The sequence below is a fragment of the Pogoniulus pusillus genome, chromosome 37, assembly GCF_015220805.1.
Source record: "Pogoniulus pusillus isolate bPogPus1 chromosome 37, bPogPus1.pri, whole genome shotgun sequence".
NCBI classification, from domain to species: Eukaryota; Metazoa; Chordata; class Aves; order Piciformes; family Lybiidae; genus Pogoniulus; species Pogoniulus pusillus.
Window position 1 is genome coordinate 7,336,827 of NC_087300.1, and position 22,556 is coordinate 7,359,382.

A 22,556-nucleotide genomic window follows, 5' to 3' on the forward strand; every position below is an offset into this window, starting at 1 on the left:
CTCTTGCAGCAGAGAAATATTTCCTGACACTCAATCTAATCTGTATCTAATATCTATTCCTTCACTCCTATCCCTACTCTGACCTTTTGAGGTTTAAGTTCAGAGGGAGAAATATGCAAGGAAGTGACACAGCACCGAGTCTCCTTCCCTACAGACTTTCAAGACCCATCTGGACATGCTTCTGTGTGACCTGCCCTAAGTGATCCTGCTCTGGCAGTAGGGTTGGACCTTAATGGTCCCTTCCAACCCCTACCACTGATTCTCATTCCAGTGCCAAGCTCCTGCCAGAAACAGATCTGAGCATCTCCATGCAACACCAACTGCTAAGGAATAATTTGGACACTTAATAACAATCAAGCTTCACTCCAGTGCAGAACCAAGGTCCAAATCATGGCTCTTGTACAGAGTAAGTCACATGGCCAGGTGTTCCTACTAAAAACCACTGCCCATAACAAAGGGAGAGGAGCAACAGGATATCTGAGAGCAGATCGCTGTGAGGAAGGAGCACAGCATCACATGATATCCGCACACAAAGGAAAGTTTGTTCACTGCAGACCTGCAAGATCATCCTTCAGAGAAAACAACTTGGAACCTGTCCCAGCACACACCCACCAGTGAGATGTGGGACACAACACCACTGGATTCACTGGAACAGCTCTCTGTTGAGGTGGTTTCTGAGCAGAAGTTGAAATTAATGGTGTCAGTTTGCTGTGGCTGGAATGCAGCTTGTGCCTTACCTGAAGTTTCACCCACGCTGAGTACCACAACCTGCTCTGCAGGAGCACAAAGAGGTCACAGCAGCTCAGCAAACCACAGAAGAGTTGATAAGGGGAAAGCAAAGATGAGGAGAGGGGAGGAAGAAAACAAGCAGAAGCTGTGCTCTAAGAAAGCTCTGCTGAAAACACATTTGTGTGCTATGCGCCCACTGAAACACTTCTTGAAGCGCTGAAATGTGCCAAACCCAGAGTGTGGAAACCTCCTTGCTCTCCCTGAGCAAGCACCACGGCAAGGAAGCAGAGTACAAAGATGACAGACCACAGAGAGCACATCAGGTCACCTGTGCAATCCCAACTCAAGCCAGGTACCTCACAGCTGCCTGTCAAGGACTGTAAAAGCAGCAGATTCAGTGGGAACAGACTCAAACTGACCACCTGCAGATTTCAGGCTGGGTTTTGTCCCCTGTTCAAAAGAAGGGCTTTCCAATCCCCATCCTTAAATACCCAGCTCAGCCAATCAACTCATGCTCTTCTATCTCAGGAGGAATTATTCAAAGGGCAATGTAAAGCAGAAAACTACAAATGTCGGACCTTTTAATCTCCCTCCCTCTAAACTCCCTCTGCCACAAAGCAATCTCTGTGGGACAAATCAGCCAAAGAAGACATCTCACTTCAGCAAGGTATTATGTCCTGGATTAGCTGGGCATCAAGTGATCACAGCCATTTCGGTGTCAACCTAAGGGAAGTCCCAACTGCTTCACTGCCATACATGGAGGGAGTCATAAAAATACAACAGATTTAACTGAGCACACATCAGAAAACGTTCTTTGAGAGCAGTCTCACACATTCTGCTACAAGGTGTACATGAATAAGGACTCTCTCCATGCTTTCAATTCCAGCCCAGACAACAAGCCAGGTTATTAGAACCACAGCAGCTCTCAGACACTAGTTGCTTGCCATGGGCATATCAGGATATCTCCATTCTGAAGTTAACTGTTCCTTAAAGAGGATTTCTCCTTGGAAAAATAAATGCTAGATCTTAGAATCACAGAAGGGATTGGGTTGGAAGGGACCTTGAAGATCATCTAGTTCCAAACCTCCTGCCATGGGCCGGGACACCTCCTACTAAATCAGCTTGCTTAAGGTCCCATCCAACCTGGCTTGGAACACAACCCAAATGGAATATCACTGTCAGGATACAAACCTCTGGGAGGGCACTTCTGAGCTTCTCTTTCCTTAGCTTTCATGTTCTACTTACAGGAGCTGGCCACAACTTCAAGGGAAAGTGGTTATGGTGCCTGCCAACAGGCACCAAACATTGTCAAACAATGTTAAATCCAGACACATCCACAGCAGCAAGTAGCACAGTTTGAGCAGTACTGTTCTAGAAGGGTAGTTGCCAGGAGAGTCACCTTCTGGCTCCACTTGAATGTAAGTTCCCAGTTAAGAAGCTGCATAGTCACACTGCCAAAAGACAAAACAGCAGAAAACCCAGCCCCAGGCCTGTTGCTCTCACTATTCTTCACCAACTATATGTGAAAAATTCCCCACATTCACCCAGATGATCCCTGCAGAGTTCTATTGTCTCCAATTATTAATTAAACATGCTCTCAAAGAAAAGTAAATCCCTACCATCGTTTGCTTCCACTAAGCAAGTCCCTCACTGCCCCAACTGCAATTCAGACAGTCTGAGTACATCCACTCTGCAATTCAGAAGGGACCACCACCAGAGCAGCTTCTCTCTGCTCCAGTCTGAGCACATACACACAGACACAAGCCACAGGAGACCCCAGCCAAGAGAACCCAGCCAATTTTCCAAAAAATCTGCTCAGTGTTGATAACTTCTCCCAGCTGAGTATCTCCACCAGCATTCCATTCCCCTCAGGAGCAGCAAATGGCTCTCTGAATTCGTAATGTGCAACCTCTCCCTATCAGGATAAATCTGACCCAGGCCACCTCTTCACTCACCTGTGTGAGGAGAGGTTTTGATCCCCACCTATTTTTTTTGTGGGATAAACAGCACAAAACTACCCCAGAGCAGCTACTACCAGAACTCTGTCTCCACAGCCTGAAGAGTAACTGAGCACCACATGAAAGTGAGAGCCTTAGACTGAATCTGATCATTACTGCTGGGCACTAACACTCATCTCCTTGATTTCTATGGATTAACAAGGCCAAGTGCTGAGGTCTGCACCTGAGGTCACAATCCTACCAACACTCCTGGCTATGGGCAGAGAGTATGGAGCAAGACCTGCAGGTGTCAGTCAACAGTAACTGAAGATGAGGTCAAGGTGTGCCCAGGTGGCCAAAAAGGGCACCAGCATCCTGGCCTGGATCAGCCAATAGTGTGGCCAGCAGGATCAGGGCAGGGATTTTCCCCCCGACTGGGTAATGCTGAGACCATACACACCTCAAATACTAGGTTCAGTTTTGGGACCCTCGCTCCAAGAAAGACATTGAAGGGCTGTAGCAGGTCCAGAGAAGGTCAATTAAGCTGGTGGAGGGTCTGGAGAACAGGGCTGGTGAGAAGCAGCTGAGGGAACTGGGGTTATTCGGCCTGGAGGAAAGGAGGCTGAAGAGGCACCTTTTAGCTATCACTTCCTGTAAGGAGGCTGAAGCAAGGTGGAGGTTGGTCTCCCTAATAACAAGTGATGAGAGGGAATGGCCTCAAGCTGCCTCGGGGGAGGTTTAGGCTGGATATTAGAAGGAAACTTCTTCACTGAAAGGGTTCTCAAACACTGGCACAGGCTGCCTAGGGAGGTGATTGAATCCCCATCCCTGAAGGCATTGAAAAGAGGCAGAGATGTGGTGCTGAGGACATGGTTTAGCACCAGCGTAAGCCAAGTCAGAGAATGGTTGGACTCAATGACCTTAATGGGCTTTTCCAACCACAACGACTATGTTATTCTATGGTTCTAAAGAGAGTAGACTGCATTTTGAAGTCAAGATTTGGGTGATTGAAGCATCTTCCCTTTAAAATTTGGTGACAAAGTACTTGTAGCTGCTCACAGCTTGAATTTTGCTTAGGAGCTTCAATCCAGGAAAAAAACTCTGATCCCACCCTTGCTGCAGTAACAAAGGAGTTTATAACATGTGCTGTTGATGTAGATATGTCTGAGGTCCAGACATAGCAACAGGACAGCAGCATCTTTAATTCCTTGAATTTATATTAAAATGTAATTATTTTTCCCCTGCTCCTTCTTGATGAGGGAAATACACAAAGGGAAGAGAAAGTTTCCAGGTAAAACATAAGAGGACCCAACATTATCTGGTGTGCAAAAGGCCACACTAAGTTCTTCCTCGGGAGAAGAGAAATTTTTGTCTTAAGCCCTCCCTCCCTCCTAAAGCCATTCACAGCTCGATTCTCAGACCTCTTACGAGAGGGAGGAGCAGGCAGCCCCACAAAAATGGGAAGGCAGGATCCCGTAAATAAGCTCTGACTCACAGTGCTCACAGCTATTTAACAAGCTCTGCCGAAATGCTATCATTCGGTAGAAATCACCGGGAGTATTATCACCCACAGAGACAGATGTCTGGCTACCGACAGAACAAAGGACAAACTGGGATTCCACAATTAACACAAAAATCCCTCTACCTTTAATTCCAGCCTCCCAAGCTCTAGGCAGGCATTAACCTATATTACCCTGTAATTATTTTTTTCCTGACTTTCTATTATCTTTTAGCTACCGAGTTTCCTAACCAGTCTTTAAGGCAGCACAGTCCTTGTAGCATTATCTTTGAAAGCCTAAAATCTAAAGTACAGTAATTTAAAGACACAGAATGCTTTGGGTTGGAAGGGACCTTAAAGATCAGCTAGTTCAAATCCCACCCCGACATGGGGGACATCCCCTGCTACACCAGGTTGCTCAAGGCCCCATCTAACCTGGCCTTGAAAACTTCCAGGCTTGGAGCTTCCACAACTTGTCTGGGCAACTTGTTCCAATGCTTTGCCTCCCTCACGAGGAACTATTTTTTCCTCGTGTCTCATCTAAACTCAGCTTCACCCAGTTCGAAGCCATCACCCTTCATCCTGTCACTCCATGCCGCAGTACAAGTCCCTCCTCAGCTCTCCTGTAGCCCCCTCATCCTGTCACTCCATGGCTTAGTACAAGTCCCTCCCCAGCTCTCCTGCAGCCCCTTCACATACTGGAAGGCTGCTCTAAGGTATCCCTGGAGTCTTCTCTTTTCCAGGCTGAACAGACCCAACTCTCAGCCTGTCCCTACAGAAGAGGTGCTTCAGCCCTTGGATAATCTTCATAACCTCCTCTGGACCTGCTCTAACCCACATTTATGACACTTAGCAGACTCTATGACAATTCCCCACGCCTCTGCATGTCCCAGCACTTCCTTCCACTTCTGCTCTTGCAGGACAAATTCATTCCTATCCCAGCTAAGCTCAAACTGAATTAATTCATTTTGCATGCATAAGGCTAGCTCTTGCTTGCAGGAATTTATAATTTAAGAAGCAGATGCAGAGGCAGCCAAGAAGTCAAAAGGAATGGCAGTATCAGGATCGCATATCCTGTACTCTGCTTCCCAGCAGCAAAACCCTGAGGCAAACAGAGAACCATGGAGAAGAGGCACTCAGGAAAGGCTGGAGAAATGAATACAGCGATAAAACTGCTCAATGAAGTACATGGTATCAAATAAACCACACCAGAAAAGGGTCAGGAGCCATCTCAGGGCTGGCTGTGAAGGAATTCATCATGAGGTCTGGTTTAGAGATGCACATTCAACATACAACACCAAAACTCTGTCACAAAGGTACTACAACCAGCATAAAAATCACCAGGCCATAGCACAGGGAAGATCCCAACACTAATTATCTTGGCATGGGAATCTCTTGACCTTCAGAGCACACAACACATGGGGTAAAAACAGAGAAAGCACCACACAGAAACTTGTGAGTTTAAGCCTGAAGGTGTATTTTGTCCACACAACCTGCTCAGAAGCATTCTGTCTCCAAAGAACACAGGCATTGTGTCTCTAAAAGTTCATTTAAACTAGTACAAGCTGGTGAGTTTTTCTGCTATTAAGTAGCACAGTTACCACTATCACTTCATTCAAAAAGCTGCTGTTCCTCAGCTTGATTTCCTTCACAAACATCTACTGAGAGCAGGGCAAGCCTCTGCATCAGGAAGAATTCTTTTGCTTGAGTGAAAAGTTTAAGTCTATTAAAGAATGCAGTTCAAATGCCAGCACCACTTTCAATAGCTGCAGAATTTGGGTGTCTCATCTGTGCCCCCTGGGTCTCCAGTGAGATTTGTTGGCTTGGCTTTCAGGGCTTTTCAGAGAAAGGCAAACGAAAGCCTGAGTTGGAGAAAAAAGGGATTAAGAATTTTATGATGTTCATTTCAATCCATGAAGTTTTCTTTCCACAGAATGCCCAAACACCAGCAGGTTCTGCTTAAAGAACTCTATCCACACTAGACTGGGTGACAGCTTTCATCTGAAAAACCTGAAAGCTACAGCCTCTCAAAACACTTCTGCTACTCACACAACTTAGTACCTCTTCCATCAATGTCTCTTAAAACAAGTTTTCATTTAGCAACTGAAAACTCTGGTCGTTATGAGAAAAGTTACATCTCATTTCAATGCAGTCCTTTCCTTTAAGCAATAACTGCACTACACACTGTGCTGCCACAGAAGAGAACAACCACAGTGCTCCTCCAGCTGCTCAGCTCACATTGCAGGGCTTTATGTGATTTTTCTTCCAGAACAACTTAACAGGGCACTTGGGTTTACTGCTTTGTTGATGTACACACTGACTTCAGCAAGGTTGCAAAATTCACTGCAATGTTTGCTTTTAAATGGTCTGGATGGCAACACATCCCCTGGGGAGGCTGGGCAAAGGAACAAGGGCTTGTTCCCTTTTATTTGAGAAACTGGAGGCAGGAGCTACTCATAAGGGTTGCAAAAGCTTTGTGTCTGCTGCTCTGACAGCGTCTGTGGGAATCAATCCTTTCTTACCCGTGCTTAAAGTGAAGCTGTGCTCCCTCAGCAGAGGAAGCACTTCTCCTTTGAGGAGCTCCTCACGGGTCAGAGCCAGCCAGCCCCAGTGAGTCATGCACTCATTTCACTCAGCACATCTGACAATGCAGCTCCTGAAAAGGCTGCTAGTAAACACTGCTACCGAGACACGGCTGGGCCCACTACCCTGGGTAAACCTGAAGGCACTGCCAGAAGTCAGCTGTGTGGCTAAAAACACTGTTTCATGGCATTATTAAGGCAGCTCTCACTTTAGTTAAGCACATTAATAGCTCCTTCCCCCCACTTATAACCAAAAAAAACCCAACCCAAACCAAACAAGCAAAGAAACCCAAGAAAAAAACATTACCAGCAACTTCCAGAGCTGTGTTTTTCACTACTGGGAACGGTGAGAGCCCAACCTACATCATTGGCAGTTTTGTAATACCATTACATAAGAATTATTTAACTACAGCACCAGCTCTGAAAGGCAGCAGCAGCCACTGACACGCTGCTCCACACAGCCAAAACAACAACAAAAAGATCAATAAAGGGAACGATCCACTCCACAAACACATATTCGACCGTCAAGAGAGCGGACTGCGATTTCGACATTCTCAAGAGCAGAAACATTTCAGCTTAAAACAACCAAGGCCCCACGATCCTGGAAAGAGAAAACATAAAGTAAAACCACTGCCATTCCCCACCCGCACAACCACCAGCTGGAGCTCCAGAAAGTGTCATTAAAAGCATCTATCACAAGCCCAACGCATTCAATGTGTGGAGTTTGGAAACATGGAACTGGTTTTTTACCTGATGCTCTGCATGAATGTTATCCCCAGTAGGCCAACGATGTTTGCTGTTATTATAGCCGCCTCCACCACTTCCTCCTCCCCCAAGCTGCTCACCATGCTGCCTCTGGAAGAAGTAATCCACCATAGCGTCGTCCTGGGAGCGGCCTGCGACCCCAATGGACCCAGGAACAGGGCTGGAGTGTGTCCCTGCTGCGAGTGCCTGGTTTGCAGCTGGCTGTGGCTGAGCCTGGGACCCTGTTCCAGATGTCAGTACAACAGGCATGGTGGGATTAGCTGTATCTTGAGCGTGCTGCTTCAGGTGGGGGCTGAACGAGTCCTGCCAGAGTACTGCTTTTCTCTTCAAAACACACGCAACGCTCATTCCACCAGCACCTATGGAGGGGAGAGGCGAAGGGAGAGAAGGAAAAGAAAGCATCAGCTGGGGCTCTTTAGTCTTTAGAAGAGAAGGCTGAGTGGATCTTGTTAATGACTATAAATATCTGAGGGGTGGGTGTCAAGATGAAGGTGCCAGGATCTTTTTGGTGGTATCCTGCAATAAGACAAGGAACATCAGGTACGAGCTGGAACCCAGGAGGTTCAACGTGACATGAGGAAAAACTTCTTTGCTGTTACGGTGCTGGAGCCCTTGAGTAGGCTGCCCAAAGAGGCTGTGGAGTCTCCTTCTCTGGAGACTTTCAAAACCTGCCTGGACCTGTTCCTGTGAGGCCTGCCCTAGGTGATCCTAATTTGGCACAGAGTTCAGACTCCATGATCTCCAGAGGTCCCTTCCAACCTCTAACATTCTATGATTCCGTGATTCTATGAAATCATAAACTCTGGCTCTATTTTCTGTGAAGAATGCCTTTGTTTATCATTCCATTAGAATCAATCAGCTTCAAGTGCAAAATGTTTTGTACATAGGTTTTAAAACACTAAGTCTAAATCTGACATCTGTAATTCTATCAGAGATTGGCTCCAATTCCTTTCCAAACAGGAATGAGGACGTCAGGGCCCTGGAGCAGGCTGCCCAGAGAGTTGGTGAAGTCTCCTTCTCTGGAGACTTACAAAACCTGTCTGGACATGCTCCCATGTGGCCTGCTCTAGGTGATCCTGACTTGGCATGGAGTTTGGACTCCGTAATCTCCAGAGGTCCTTTCCAACCTCTACCATTCTGTGATCTCCAGAGGTCCTTTCCAACCCCTACCATTCTGTGATCTCCAGAGGTCCTTTCCAACCCCTACCATTCTGTGATCTCCAGAGGTCCTTTCCAACCCCTACCATTCTGTGATCTCCAGAGGTCCTTTCCAACCCCTACCATTCTGTGATCTCCAGAGGTCCTTTCCAACCCCTACCATTCTGTGATCTCCAGAGGTCCTTTCCAACCACTACCAGTCTGTGATCTCCAGAGGTCCTTTCCAACCCCTACCATTCTGTGATCTCCAGAGGTCCTTTCCAACCCCTACCATTCTGTGATCTCCAGAGGTCCTTTCCAACCACTACCAGTCTGTGATCTCCAGCAGTCCCGTCCCACCCCTACCATTCTGTGCTTGTGACTATGAAATCCTCACAGATTCAACTTTACATCTTAAATAACACACCCATCTTGAGACTGGCAGGGCAACACCACAATGCCAAATCTGATGATTTTAACACAGATATTTGCTCCATTAACCCAGCAACTAAAATATCATAAAAAAAAAAAGAGAGCTAGCCAAAAACGTCACATTTTGTGCTGCCAAGAGTTAGCAGTAAAGGCAAGATTCATGCAAGGCACCCATTAGAACCACATCAAAATGGCAATTTATGCAATGGACAAAGCCCCAACTGGAGTACTGCCATGGAGAACGGCTGGGAAAACCTCCCAGAGAAGCCAGGGGAAGGCAGATTCCACCATGGGTGCCTGTTGTGCTTGTTTACAGCCCACAAATTACGAGGCAGATCTCGGATCAATACAAGAGTCACTCTGTATCACAATGTCTCCACTCAGTCATGCAAAGCATCAAGGCAACAGGGTTTGGTGTTTTGGTTTTTCTGTTTTCCAAATGCAAGCTTTAAATCATAGAATGGTTTCAAGATCATCTGGAGACCTTAAAGATCATCTAGTTCCAAATCTCCTGCTACGGGCAGGAATTCCTCCTACCAGACCAGGTTGCTCAGAGCCTCATCTAATCTGCCTCTGCAATGCTTCCAGGCTAGGAACCTTCAAAACTTGTCTGGGCAATCTGTTCCAGTGCCTCACCACCTTCCTGGTAAAAAGCAGAAATACTGGATTTCTGCTTCTACAGTTAATAAAACCCCAAACCAGCTGAAAAATCCAGAGCTGGCTTTGGTCATGCAATGGTAAAATACACCAGCATGTTTTGTGAGAGATTCCCTGGAGAAAGGACAGCTAACCTCTTGGTGCCTTGGGATCTTGGCAGAACCTTCCAGAGCTGGAGCTGCCAGTAATGCTGGTCCCACTCTTGACAGCACTAGGGGAGAGCTGGACAAGTCACAGAGCCCATCCAAAACTGAAATACCCCAAGGCTTTGGACAGACCCAAAGTCATCTGCGGGCAAAAGGAAAACTGGCAGAGTGTGCTGGCAGCATCTCTCTAATTTACTATCCCCCAAATAATTTGAGGACATCACAGAATCCTTTTGGTTGGAAAAGACCTTTAAGATCATTGAGTTCAACCATTCTCTAGCTCTTCATCCCAGCAGCACAAACCCACAAAGGTTTGTTTGTTGTTTTCACACACCACTATGGGCTGCTGCTGAGAGCAATGAACACATTACACATGTGAAGAGCAAAGTGTCTCCCTTGTTATGTAGGTTTCAGCCCATGCAGAGCACACACAAATCCAATGTGGTTTCAAAAGCACAGCATGGCCAGAATCACTATTTTTTACAAGATCATTAGTTTATGACTTCAGTTACCTAAAGGCAACCCCATAAATCCCACAGAAGACGAAACTGGGGTGGCAAGATCTCAGAGACTTCCACCACAGCTACACACCCGCCCTTAAATGTTTTTACTCTGGGTACCTTGGTGGCTGCAAGCCTTGGCCCTGATCCTGACAGCAGCTCCCAGGGCCTACAAGGCAGCTCTGTTCCTCCCCTGCTCATCTGAGTTGCCCTGAACAACAGGCAGCTACAACAGGAACAATTTCCTAACGGCAGAGAGAGAAAGTTGACACCAAAAAAAAACAAACCAGACTTTCACCAAACTTTGCCAGGCCAGTCCCACCAACTGAGAACAGGGTTAATATTCAGAGGAAAACGACTGCAAGGACTGCAGAGGTGAGATTATTTTAATTGCCCCTGTAACACATTTGTTCCAAGGCCACATAAACAACAGCTCCATAGGGCTTTGTAGAGACCTCCACCAGCAACATTCCACACAACTCACTCCTCTGTCCTCCAGAAGATCTGGAAATCACTGAACCTTCCCCAAATCCTTTGTGAAACACACTGTGACAACACCTGGTATCACTAAACCTCCACTGATTTTTACCACAGTACTGCCAGTTAATGGCACTTCCCCTTAGTCTCACTTTAATAAACTCACCAGAATCCTTCAGCAACACAAAATGAAGCAATAAAGCTCCTCTATGGAGTAAGAGAAAAAAATTAACTACTGGTAAGAAATTCATGTACCAGAAGCTGAGGTGTGTATTAATTGCAGACAATAAAATCTGAGCAGGGGGTTTCAAGTTATCTCAGATCAGGCTTTAATAGCCCAGGAAGATAGTATGAATCCAGAGGGAGCTTCAGGTGTCTCTGTACCGGACAAGCCCCGTTCCCAGCACCAACACAGTGCACAATGTGGCCAGTGGAAGTTGCAGAGCCCCTACTGTCCTCCCTCAGAAGGCTGCAAAGTTTCCCTGCTCACCCAGGTTGATTCCTGCTTTAATTTCCACACACATCATTAATAACTGCGTTAGGACAAAATTCGGAGGGAGGTGCTGAAGCTCCAGAAAACTTCAGTCACCTTACTACAAAGAACCATACAAGTGCCTCCTGCTCCCAGACGCTTCCTCTTCGGTCTGCCACAGGCGAGGCAGCTCCCAACACCAGGAGAAAACTTGGCAAAGGCGACATTTTGAAAGGGAGCAAAGGGGAAGGCAGCATTCTGGGTAGTTCAAGTTTAGTTGCAGGCTGTGTTTTGATGGCAGGGCCGAGGGAACCGCAGCCGACAGCTGAATCCTGTCATTCAGGGCCGATGGAGCATTCCAACTACGGGAAGTCACCTACACAAGGCACAGGCAGGAGCCAGCTGCGAGGCTCGCAGCGCTCAGGGCCACGAGGATCCTTTCCATTCTCAAGCTCTTCCTTAAAACACAGAATAAACTTTGCCGAGGTAAACTGTTTGCTGGGAAGAGTTAGCTATTTACAAACACAGGTTTAACACGCTCAAAGCAGGCAAACCTCCCTCCTCAGTAGAAACACCTCGTGTAGATAAACCCCTCTGCGTTATCAACACGAGCAAAATCCTTTCGATTATGGGAGGCTCCCCAAGCACCAAAAACTTGGGAGCCGTCCCCAAAGCGAGTTCGAAGCAGGAGGCTTTAATCAAGGGAGACCCCAGCTCTGTGCACACAGCTTGCAGCTTATTCAATACGCACTGAATTGTCTGGGTTGGGAAAAACCTCTAAGATCACCGAGTCCAACCATCGACCTAACAGCACCACTGCGGCCATCAAATCACTGCCCAAAGTGCCATGTCCACACGTTCACTTGACCACCTCCTCCTCCAGGGATGGTGACTCCTCCTCCCAAAACAGAATAGAATGGAAAAAAATCAGCCAGCACACGACGGGCAGCTCGCAAAGTTTAAGCACAAAGAAGAGTTTGGGATGTTTGGGATGCGGTGGAAGTGGGGGGGAAAGTTTTGTTTAGGAAGTTGGCCTGGCAATGGCAGCCCTGCCATTGTTCCCCAGCAATGTGGCCTGCAAGAAGTTTGAAGGGCTTAAACCTGGCGTTTTCCTGCAATCCCGGAGAGGCGGCGGAAAGAGAAGGAACCAAGCACCCAGCGAACGCCTCCACCACCACCAAAACCCGGTGAGATAAACGCGACCCCTTACCCCCTCACCCTCCCATCCTTGCTTCTTCGTAAAGGAAATTCCTTACTCATGATCTGGCTAACGAAATCCGCGGCTCGGAACAAAGTTATTAAACACCGTCCGAAAAAGGAAGGAAAAAAAAAAAAAAAAACACAAACCCCGAAAAAAAAAAACCCCAAACAACCAAACCAAAACAACAATAAGGACAATAAGAATCGAGGCTACAGCAGGCTGGGGCAAGAGACAGGCTCTGGAAATGCCAAGTGTGGCATGAAAAGGGCCCAACACTGTTAGTGCACGAACACCAGATAAAAACAAAGCAGAAACAGCACATCTCCCCTCCCCCCCCCCCAAACACAACACCCCAGGGTCACTCAGCACAGCATAAAGTATTGTCTACATCTTCCTGACGCGCCCACACACACACACACACACTTTCCAGGCACCGTCCCCCTCCCCTGCCAGGAGCCTCGATCCCCTCCCCAGCCCCGCCGATACACCCCCCCCCCCCCCCCCCAAAAGCCAGGGTGGTGATGGAACCCAGCCACCCCTGTACACCACCGCGGGGCCAGGCCCCTCGGGGCAACAAAGCGGAGCTTCGGCTCTACCCGACGGGCCGGCCTGGACCCCTCCTGGGAGAAGAGGGAGCCCCGAAGAGGCCCCCACCGAGGCAGGCCAGGCCCGAGGGGGCCGCAGGCGGGGGGCGCCCGGCCGGGATGGGCCTGCGGCCCCCAACAATAACAACCCCCCCCACACCTTCTGCCTGCCAGCCGGGGCGCGGTGAAAAGGGGCCGCGGAGCCTTCACGAGAGACAAGGACCCATCGTGCCCTCTCTCCCCGGTAACAATAGGGGCCAGGCCCGGGCCCCCGAGCGCCGACAAGAAGCCGGGCGGGAGAGCCGGGCGCCAGCGCCCCGCCGCCGCTCGCCTTCGGGGCGGCCTGGCGCCACTCCGCCCGCTCCCCCCACCAATATGGCCCCATCGGCGGCTCCGCTGGGGTGCGCGGCGCGTGGAGCCCCGTTCCGGTGTCGGTACTCACGGGCGGAGCGGTAGGATGAAGACGGATCTCGGCCCCCCCCCCAGGCCGCTCGCCGCCTGCCTCTCCCCCTGCCTTTCACTCCGACAACATGGCGGCCCGGCGGGGACGGGCGCCGCGCTGCACGCCGGGAAGGCGAGGCCGGGCCGCCGCTGCCAGGCCGGGACGGGCCGGGGCGAGCCCTGCCTGCGGCCCCTGCCCCCTCCGCACGCCCGCCCCGCTCTGGCCCTGCTGCGCCGCGGGGGCACCCTGGACGTGCCCGGCTCTTTCCCGAGCAGCCTTTGCGGGCGCCGCCGCTCTCCTGCCAGCCCCAGCTGGGTCGGAGCCAGGCCCTGGCTGGGGGCCTCAGGCTTTGAGCGAAGCCCCTTCCCCAGCCGGGCTGAGGATGCAGGTGGTGCTCAGCCCCATGCAGCCGCCATCAGCTCAGGGGGCTGCGCCTGCATGCCCGCGGCAGCCAGCACCTAAGGGGGCTGCGCCTGCATGCCCGCGGCAGCCAGCACCTAAGGGGGCTGCGCCTGCATGCCCGCGGCAGCCATCAGCTCAGGGGGCTGCGCCTGCATGCCCGCGGCAGCCAGCACCTAAGGGGGCTGCGCCTGCATGCCCGCGGCAGCCATCAGCTCAGGGGGCTGCGCCTGCATGCCCGCGGCAGCCAGCACCTAAGGGGGCTGCGCCTGCATGCCCGCGGCAGCCAGCACCCGATGGCCAGCGGCGGGGACACGACGGCAGACAGCCGCCTGCCTCAGCCGCAGCCACCATCGCGGGGCCTGCAGCACACAAAAGGCGATGGAGAACCGCACCGGTGGCACGAAACGCAGGCGGGGAGAGAGCTTTTCCCGAGCCCTGCGCCTTTCCGAGCCCTGCGCCAGCAGCAGAGCGCCATTCTGGAGCGTTCTCCCTTCATGTTCCCCCTCCCCTTTGCTCCGCTCCCCTGCGGGTCACTGGTGACTGGGCAGCGCTGGCTTAACGGTCGGGCTCCAGCACCCTACAGGTCTCTCCTAACCGACACCCATCTACGACAGGCAGCGCTGCGGAGGAGACTACAGAGCCCAGCGTGCGCCGCTGCAGCGCCGGCCAGGCTCCCGGGCTGCCCGTTGCAACCCAGCGCCGTAGCCTGGGAGCCGTAGTTCCTGCCGCGACACCTCCATGTTAAAGGGACAGCTCGGTGCGGAGCGGCCGCCGCTGCCGTTGTCCGTCCTCTTGCACCGCCGTGTCGAGCTCCTGAGTTTTAGAAGGGCTTGACACCGAAATGCCAGGGTTTTTTCCCCCCCTGCCTTTTGGCCAGGCAAGAAGAAAAACGGGAGGCAAAGTGAAGCGGCTTGGGGCATGCCCTCGCATGCAGGCAGAGAGCAAAGCGAGCAGCAGCCCAGCTCCCTGCCTGCTGCCTTTCCAAGCGCCCGCGGACCGCAGCGAGGCTCGCCGAGAGGTCTCCCTCAAGCCTGAGCTTTTCCCCGGCCGTGGTTCCAGGTCCGAGGGGTTGCCCCACGCCCGGTGTCTCCATGGCGGGCGTTAAAGCGCGACCTGGCTGCGCGGCTTGCGTCCATGTCCTCCCCGAAAGGCTGCTGGGTGTCTGCGCTGCCTCCTGCAAGTGCCCACGCTGCTCCCTGCAGCCCTGCCAGCCTCGCCTGGCCACCCTCCTGCTCCATGAGGAGACACAGGTCGTGGCTGCAGCCCCCCGGGAGGTGCTGAGTGCTCCAGGCTGGCCTTCAGGGCAAGCAGTGAGCAAAGGCTTTTGCTGTCCATGTCAAGCCAAGTCTTGCAGAGCCACCCAAATCTGGGTCGGGGCAATGCCAAGCACAAATCCAGGCTGGGCAGTGAGTGGCTGGAGAGCAGCCCTGAGGAGAGGGACTTGGGGGTGCTGCTGGAGGAGAAGCTCAGCAGGAGCCAGCAGTGTGCACTTGCAGCCCAGAGAGCCAAGCAGAGCCTGGGCTGCAGCAGCAGAAGTGTGGCCAGCAGGGCCAGGGAGGGGATTCTCCCCCTCTGCTCTGCTCTGCTGAGACCCCACCTGGAATCCTGCATCCAGCTCTGGAGCCCCTGGGACAAGAGGGCTGTGGAGATGCTGGAGAGTGTCCAGAGCAGGGCCAGGAGGATGCTCAGAGGCTGCAGCAGCTCTGCTGTGAGCACAGACTGAAAGAGTTGGGGCTGTGCAGGCTGGAGCAGAGGAAGCTCCCAGGGGACCTTCTTGTGGCCTGCCAGCATCTGAAGGGGGCTACAAAAAAGCTGGGGAGGGACTTTTGAGGCTGTGAGGGAGTGTCAGGAGTGGGGGGAATGGAGCAAAGGTGGAGGTGGGGAGAGTGAGGCTGGAGGTGAGGAGGAAGTTGTTGAGCAGGAGAGTGGTGAGAGGCTGGAATGGGTTGCCCAGGGAGGTGGTTGAGGCCCCATGGCTGGAGGTGTTTGAGGCCAGGCTGGTTGAGGCTGTGTGCAGCCTGCTCTAGGGTAGGGTGTCCCTGGGCATGGCAGGGGGTTGGGACTGCCTGCTCCTTGTGCTCCCTTCCAACCCTGCCTGATTCTGTGAGTCTATAAATCTTCTCTCAGCCAGCCCCAGCATGGCTTATTGGACCTTGCTGTGAAAACCCCAGCTCTGCTGGCTCCAGCTGCAGCATGTTGGCTCAAGGTGTGTGGCACTTGGTATGGACCCCCCTGCTCTGCTGCCATGCAGCCTTGCCCGGCCCTGAGCACCCCATAAACAGCTGCAGCATGGATCCTGTGCAACGAGTAGCTCCTGTTAGTGATGTCTGGCTGCCTCCAGGCTCTTTGCTGGAAGAGGAACCTCAGCAGGTTCTTCTGGCCAGCATCCCTCATGAAGCTGCAGCTGGTTCTGCTGAGCTGTGCTGCCCTGTTAGAAGCAAACCACTTTGCTGACACAGTCAGCCCACCAGAAGCAGACTTGTGTGGTGAGGCTGGATCAATTCCCCACCTTCCAGCTGGCAGAGCCAAAAACCTAGCTCTGCTGTGCCATGGTGGACTATGCAACATCTCCAAAACACCACTGGTGTGAGCAAGGGCAAGCCTGGGGCATAGGAGAGAGGTAAAGAGTGAAACTGTGTCCTTCTGGCACTGGAGCAAATAAATCTGCCCAGGCACCCTCTCTCCTTTGGTTGCACTCCTCACCAACTCCTGAACATCCAGGGCCAGTAGAAGGCCTTGGTGCTGGCTTCTGGGTGACAAATACCTGGGCAAGTTTGAGAGGTCAGAAGCTCTTTCCCACCCCATACTGCTTGCTGTGGAGCCTGGGGGAAGGAGAGCTGGCAGGTCCCTACCTGCTTCTGCTGGCCAGGTTTTGAGGTGCTGTGCTTGCAAACTGTCAACCTCAGCACCCCACCTTGCTGGTGGGGCTGCCTCTCCTCGAGCTATCTTAGCAGTGGTGGCACAGAGCTGCTCCAACAGCACTGACCCTCTGCTGTGAGCCAGAGATAACAGCTCCACCGTGGTGGGTTGCAGCACACACCCAGGCTGCTTGCTGACACCAGAAACGTGGTTTGTGTTAATTATCCCTGGGATAATTACATTTGTACTGGTGTGGTGAGGGGGGAGGGAGTCCTGCAGCTGAAGGGTTAGTGGTTAGAACCTGCTTCAGCCTGTGAGCTTCTTCAGTTTAGGAAGAAAGGGACAGAGAAATGGCCCCGTGGCTGTGGGACTGTGCTGGAGTTTGGGTCTCACCTCTGTCCCTCCAACAGCCTCTCCTGCCTCCCACTTTTTGCCCCTCAGACCTTGTCTGAGCTCCCAGCTGATTGAAAGCCATGGAAATCCACTGGGAAAACAGGCTGCTCCAGAGACATTGCAGCCAGAGTGGGAGGAAAAGGAAGTGCAGGCAGTAAAATGACTTCCACCTCCATGAGAAGAACCTTCTGGAGGTGGGAATGTCTTTTTTTTGTCTTTCTCTTGGCCATCAAGGACAGCCACAGCTCCACAGCTCATCTCATACCAGGTCCCAGCAAAAATTACCCTGGGCTTCATTCACCAAAAGGGAGGTTCTTCTGCCCCTGTGCTCAGCACTGCTCAGGCCACCCCTGCAGTGCTGTGTCCACTTCTGAGCCCCTCAATTCAAGAGAGATGTTGAGGTGCTGGAAGGTGTTTGGAGAAGGGCAGCAAGGCTGGGGAGGGGCCTGGAGCACAGCCCTGTGAGGAGAGGCTGAGGGAGCTGGGGGGGTGCAGCCTGCAGCAGAGGAGGCTCAGGGCAGAGCTCATTGCTGCCTGCAGCTGCCTGCAGGGAGGCTGCAGCCAGGTGGGGTTGGGCTCTGCTGCCAGGCAGACAGCAACAGCACAAGGGGACACAGCCTGAAGCTGTGGCAGGGTAGGTTGAGGCTGGATGTTGTTAGGAAGTTGTTGTCAGAGAGAGTGATTGGCATTGGAATGGGCTGCCCAGGGAGGTGGTGGAGTCTGTGTGGCTGGAGGTGTTCTTGCCAAGCCTGGCTGGGGCACTTAGTGCCATGGTGTGGTTGGTTGGGCAGGGCTGGGTGCTAGGTTGGGCTGTCTGAGCTTGGAGCTCTCTTCCACCCTGCTTGATTCTATGATCATCAATCTACAAAGAGGAAAAAATGCCTCCAGAAGTTGGTTGATGTCCTCCTAACCTCCAGATGACTCACTTAGAAGCACCCTTGTCCCTCCACTGGCTACAGGAGAGGCTTCAGTCAACTGCAGTCTTCATTAAACATCAAAGCTGCATATCCAAAGTCAAACATCCAAACCCAGAGCCTCCATCCATGCCCTGCCTGGACTCTCTTCCTGGTGGCACAGTGCCCAGCAAGACAATATCTTCTCTTTGATGGAGCCTTCTAGTCAAAGAGCAAATAAACCCAGCACTGCTGTGGTTACAGAAGCACAGAAGTGGTCAGCCAGGAAAGTGTTCACCAAGCCCAACCAAGAACCCTACTCTACAAGGTGCACCCTGAACCATATCCCCAAGCACCACATCCAAATGACCTTTAAACACATCCAGGGTTGGGAACTCAACTCCCTCCCTGTGAATATTCTTTTCCTATGATCTAGTCTTAACCTGCCTAGTTGCAGCTTGAGGCCATTCCCTCTTCTTGTACCACTGTGAGAAGAGACCAGCACCACCCTCTCCACAACCTCCTTTCAGGCAGCTGGAGACAGCAATGAGGTCTCCCCTCAGCCTCCTCTTCCTCATACTAACCATCCCCAGCTCCTTCAGTTGCTTCCACATAAGACTTATTCTCCAGGCCCTTCACTAACTTTGCTGCCCTCCTCTGCACTCACTGCAGCACCTCAACATCTCTCTTGTATTGAGGTGCCCAAATCTAACACAGCATTCTTTGGAGCAGACCTTCCTGCAGCTTGGTGAAGGAGACATAAGCACAGGACAGGGAATCCAGATGGAAAAGAAAAGCAGCTGAGTAAGGACTCAGATGCACTCTCAGCAGGTCTGCAGATGGCACCAAGCTGTGTGGCACAGTCAACTTGCCAGAGGGCAGGGATCCATCCAGAGGGAGCTGGGCAGGCTGCAGAGCTGTGCCCAGGCCAACCTCATGAACTTCAACAGGCCAAGTGTAAGGTCCTGCACCTGAGTGGATGCAATCCCAAGCACAGCTCCAGGCTGGGTGGGGAATGGCTGAGAGCAGCCCTGAGGAACAGGACCTGGGGGTCTGGGCTGGTGAAAAGCTCAACAGGAGCCTGCAGTGGGAGTGCAGCCCAGACACAACCCTGTGCTGGGTGCAGCAAGAGCAGTGTGGGCACAGGGCAAGGAGGGGATTCTGCCCCTTGGCTCTGCTCTCCTCACACCTCACCTGCAGTCCTGGGGGCAGTTCTGCAGCCCCCAGCACAAGCAGCACATGGAAGTGTTGGAGGCAGTGCAGAGGAGGCCACCAAGATGCTGAGAGGGCTGCAGCAGCTCTGCTCTGAGCACAGGCTGAGAGAGTTGGGGCTGTGCAGCCTGCAGAGGAGAAGGCTTCCAGGAGAGCTTGGAGTGGCCTTGCAGGATGTGCAGGGGGCTGCAGGAGGGCTGGGGAGGGACTGTTGAGAAGGTCTGGGAGTGGCAGGAGAAGGAGGAATGGGTTTGAAGTGTGAGAGGAGAGACTGAAAGTGGATGTGAGGAAGTTGTTTGCAGTGAGGGTGGTGAGAGCCTGGCACAGGTTGAGGGTGGTGAGAGACTGGCACAGGTTTCCCAGGGAGGCTGTGGAGCACAGAAGCACAGAATGTGCTCCACAACCTCCCTGGAGGTATTGAGGACCAGGTTGGATGAGGCCTTGAGCAACCTGTTCTAGTGTGAGGTGTCCCTGCCTATGGCAGGGGCTTGGAACTGGCTGAGCTTTAAGGGCCCATCCAACCTAAACCTTTCTATGACTCTATGATTCTCTGACTCCATAAATCACAGGAGAATGCCTTCAGTATTTGCTCTCCAGACAGACCTGAGTGTCCCCAGCCCCTGGGAAGCGTAGGGAGGTCCAGCACTGCTATTTCAGTGACAGCATGATGTCTGAAGTTAAAAGCCAGATGGGAGAAGAGAGCATCTCCTCCAGCCAGTGCCAAGTTCTTCAGTGGGGCAGCAAAATCCACTGAATTTCTTGAGGTTTTTCTTGGTTTACTTTTTTTTAAAGCCAAGCTAAAACCTGCTGAGATCTCCAGGCAGGAGACTGTCACAAGGTGCCCACTGGAACAGAAAAGCTTTAAGGAACACAGACTGGTAGAGGTTGGAAATGACCTCTGGAGATCATTGAGTCCAACCCCTCTACCAAAGCAGGATCCCCCAGGGCAGGTCACACAGGAAGACATCCAGGCAGGTTTTGAAAGTCTGCACAGAAGGAGACTCCACAGCCTCTGTGGACAGCCTGCTCCAGGGCTCCAGCACCTTCACACCAAAAGATTTTCTCCTCCTCCTGTTGAGGTGAAGTTTCCTGGGTTCCAGTTTGTACCTGTTGTTCCTTGTCCTGCCACTGGGCACCACTGAGATCCTGGCACCTTCATCCTGGCACCAACCCTTCAAGTATTTATAGAGTCATAGAATCAAGCAGGGTGGAAGAGAGCTCCAAGCTCAGCCAGCCCAACCTAGCACCCAGCCCTGCCCAACCAACCAGACCATGGCACTAAGTGCCCCAGCCAGGCTTGGCTGCAACACCTCCAGCCACACAGACTCCACCACCTCCCTGGGCAGCCCATTCCAATGCCAATCACTCTCTCTGACAACAACTTCCTAACAACATCCAGCCTGATCCCCTCTCAACCTTCTCCACACTAATCAGCCCCAAGTCTCTTAAGCTTTCTTCAAGTGTTCAAGCTGGTGTTCAAGTCAAGAACCAACTACATCATTCAGCTCCATCAAACCTTGAGACAAAAAGAAATACTCAGCCCTGCCACTGAGCTGCTTTGGTGCCTGTTCATGAACATCAGCTGTGTGCTGAACCATCCCTCCCTCCATCAGCTGCTTTGTAGACCTCAAATCATGAACCTTCCCCAAGGGACCTTCCCTGGAGAGCCCTGTCCCACACACAAGCAGGTGCAGGGCATGCACATCAGAGCCTTCTGAGCTGGACCTGTCAGCAGCAGCATACATGGATGGGAAATGTCCTGTGGTTTCTGCAGCAGCTCTCAATGGTCAACTCCAAAGGTGGTTTCCACCAGCATGTTTCACCCACAGGTTTCCATGCTCTGATGGAAAAACCCAGCACAGTCAAGTGTCTAAAAGCAGCTGATGAAATCATAGAATCACAGAATCAAGCAGGGTGGAAGAGAGCTCCAAGCTCAGCCAGCCCAACCTAGCACCCAGCCCTGCCCAACCAACCACACCATGGCACTAAGTGCCCCAGCCAGGCTTGGCTGCAACACCTCCAGCCACACAGACTCCACCACCTCCCTGGGCAGCCCATTCCAGTGCCAATCACTCTCTCTGACAACAACTTCCTAACAACATCCAGCCTAGACCTGCCCTGCCACAGCTTCAGCCTCTGTCCCCTCATTCTGTCCCTGGCTGCCTGGCAGCAGAGCCCAACCCCATCTGGCTACAGCCTCCCTGCAGGCAGCTGCAGGCAGCAATGAGCTCTGCCCTGAGCCTCCTCTGCTGCAGGCTGCACCCCCCCAGCTCCCTCAGCCTCTCCTCACAGGGCTGTGCTCCAGGCCCCTCCCCAGCCTTGCTGCCCTTCTCCAAACACCTTCCAGCACCTCAACATCTCTCTGCAATGGAGGAGCCCAGAACTGGACACAGTAATGTTGCAGTTAGAGCAAAGCTGAAGGAAATTTCTGGCTGTGGACCCTCTCCAACCAGGGGAAAGTCTGAAAATGTCATTTGGGCTGGAAAAAGTCACTTCTTGTTCTTGCAAAAATACAACCCCTAAAGGCTCTCAGCAGCTCCCACCCATGGGCTGCCCTGAGGTTGATGCAGTGTCCCTGACCCTGAGTGCCAGACCAGCAGCCAAGCAATGCTGAGGGTTGTCTTGAGGGTCATCAAAAGCAAACCTCACTGCTTCCTCTCTCTGCCTGCAGGAAGGCAGCTGGCAAACCCATGCCACATGTGCCCTGGTTGGGAAACAGCTGTGCCAGTCTCAGTGCCGTGGTCTAGTTGACTGGACAGGGCTGGGTGCTAGGTTGGACTGGGTGATCTTGGAGGTCTCTTCTAACCTGGTTGATTCTATGATTGGAAGGGACCTTAAATATCATCTAACTAAACCCTTCTGTGATCAGCAGGGACATCTGCAGCTAGAGCAAGTTGCTCAGAGCCCCAAACAACCTCACCTGAGATGGTTCCAGGCATCTCCTACCTCTCTGGGCAGCCTGGGCCAGGCTCTCCCCCACCCTCACTGTCAAACCTTTCTTCCTTCTTTCCAGTCTGAATCTGCCTCTTTCAGTTCAAACCATCACCTCTTGTCCTGCCACAACAGGACCTGCTCAAAACCCTGTCCTCAGCTTTCTGCTCAGTCCCATTAAGCACTCAAAGGCCACCAGAAGGTCTCCCTGGAGCCTTCTCTTCTTCAGGCTGAACAAACCCAACTCCCTCAGCCTGGCCTCACAGCAGAGCCCTTCCAGCCCTGCCAGCACTGCTGTGGCCTCCTC

The 22,556-nt window shown here is 52.2% G+C and overlaps 1 protein-coding gene and 1 long non-coding RNA gene across 7 annotated transcripts in view; one reads left to right on the forward strand and one right to left on the reverse strand.

The window, feature by feature from the left end:
* PUM1 (pumilio RNA binding family member 1) overlaps positions 1 to 13,692 on the reverse strand; it is a 110,834-nt gene extending 97,142 nt beyond the window's left edge. For 4 of the 6 annotated variants that reach the window (XM_064172412.1, XM_064172408.1, XM_064172409.1 and 1 more), the window contains exons 1-2: positions 13,560 to 13,692; positions 7,497 to 7,870 (exon numbers count right to left, since the gene is read on the reverse strand). In XM_064172412.1, the coding sequence (XP_064028482.1) occupies positions 7,497 to 7,859 (363 nt within the window). In that variant the 5' untranslated portion in view covers positions 7,860 to 7,870; positions 13,560 to 13,692. The remainder of the gene's footprint in view (positions 1 to 7,496; positions 7,871 to 13,559) is intronic. The other 2 variants (XM_064172411.1, XM_064172410.1) reach the window with 1 other exon arrangement.
* LOC135190905 (uncharacterized) overlaps positions 1 to 22,556 on the forward strand; it is a 614,761-nt gene that overhangs the window by 246,580 nt on the left and 345,625 nt on the right. The window lies entirely within an intron of this gene.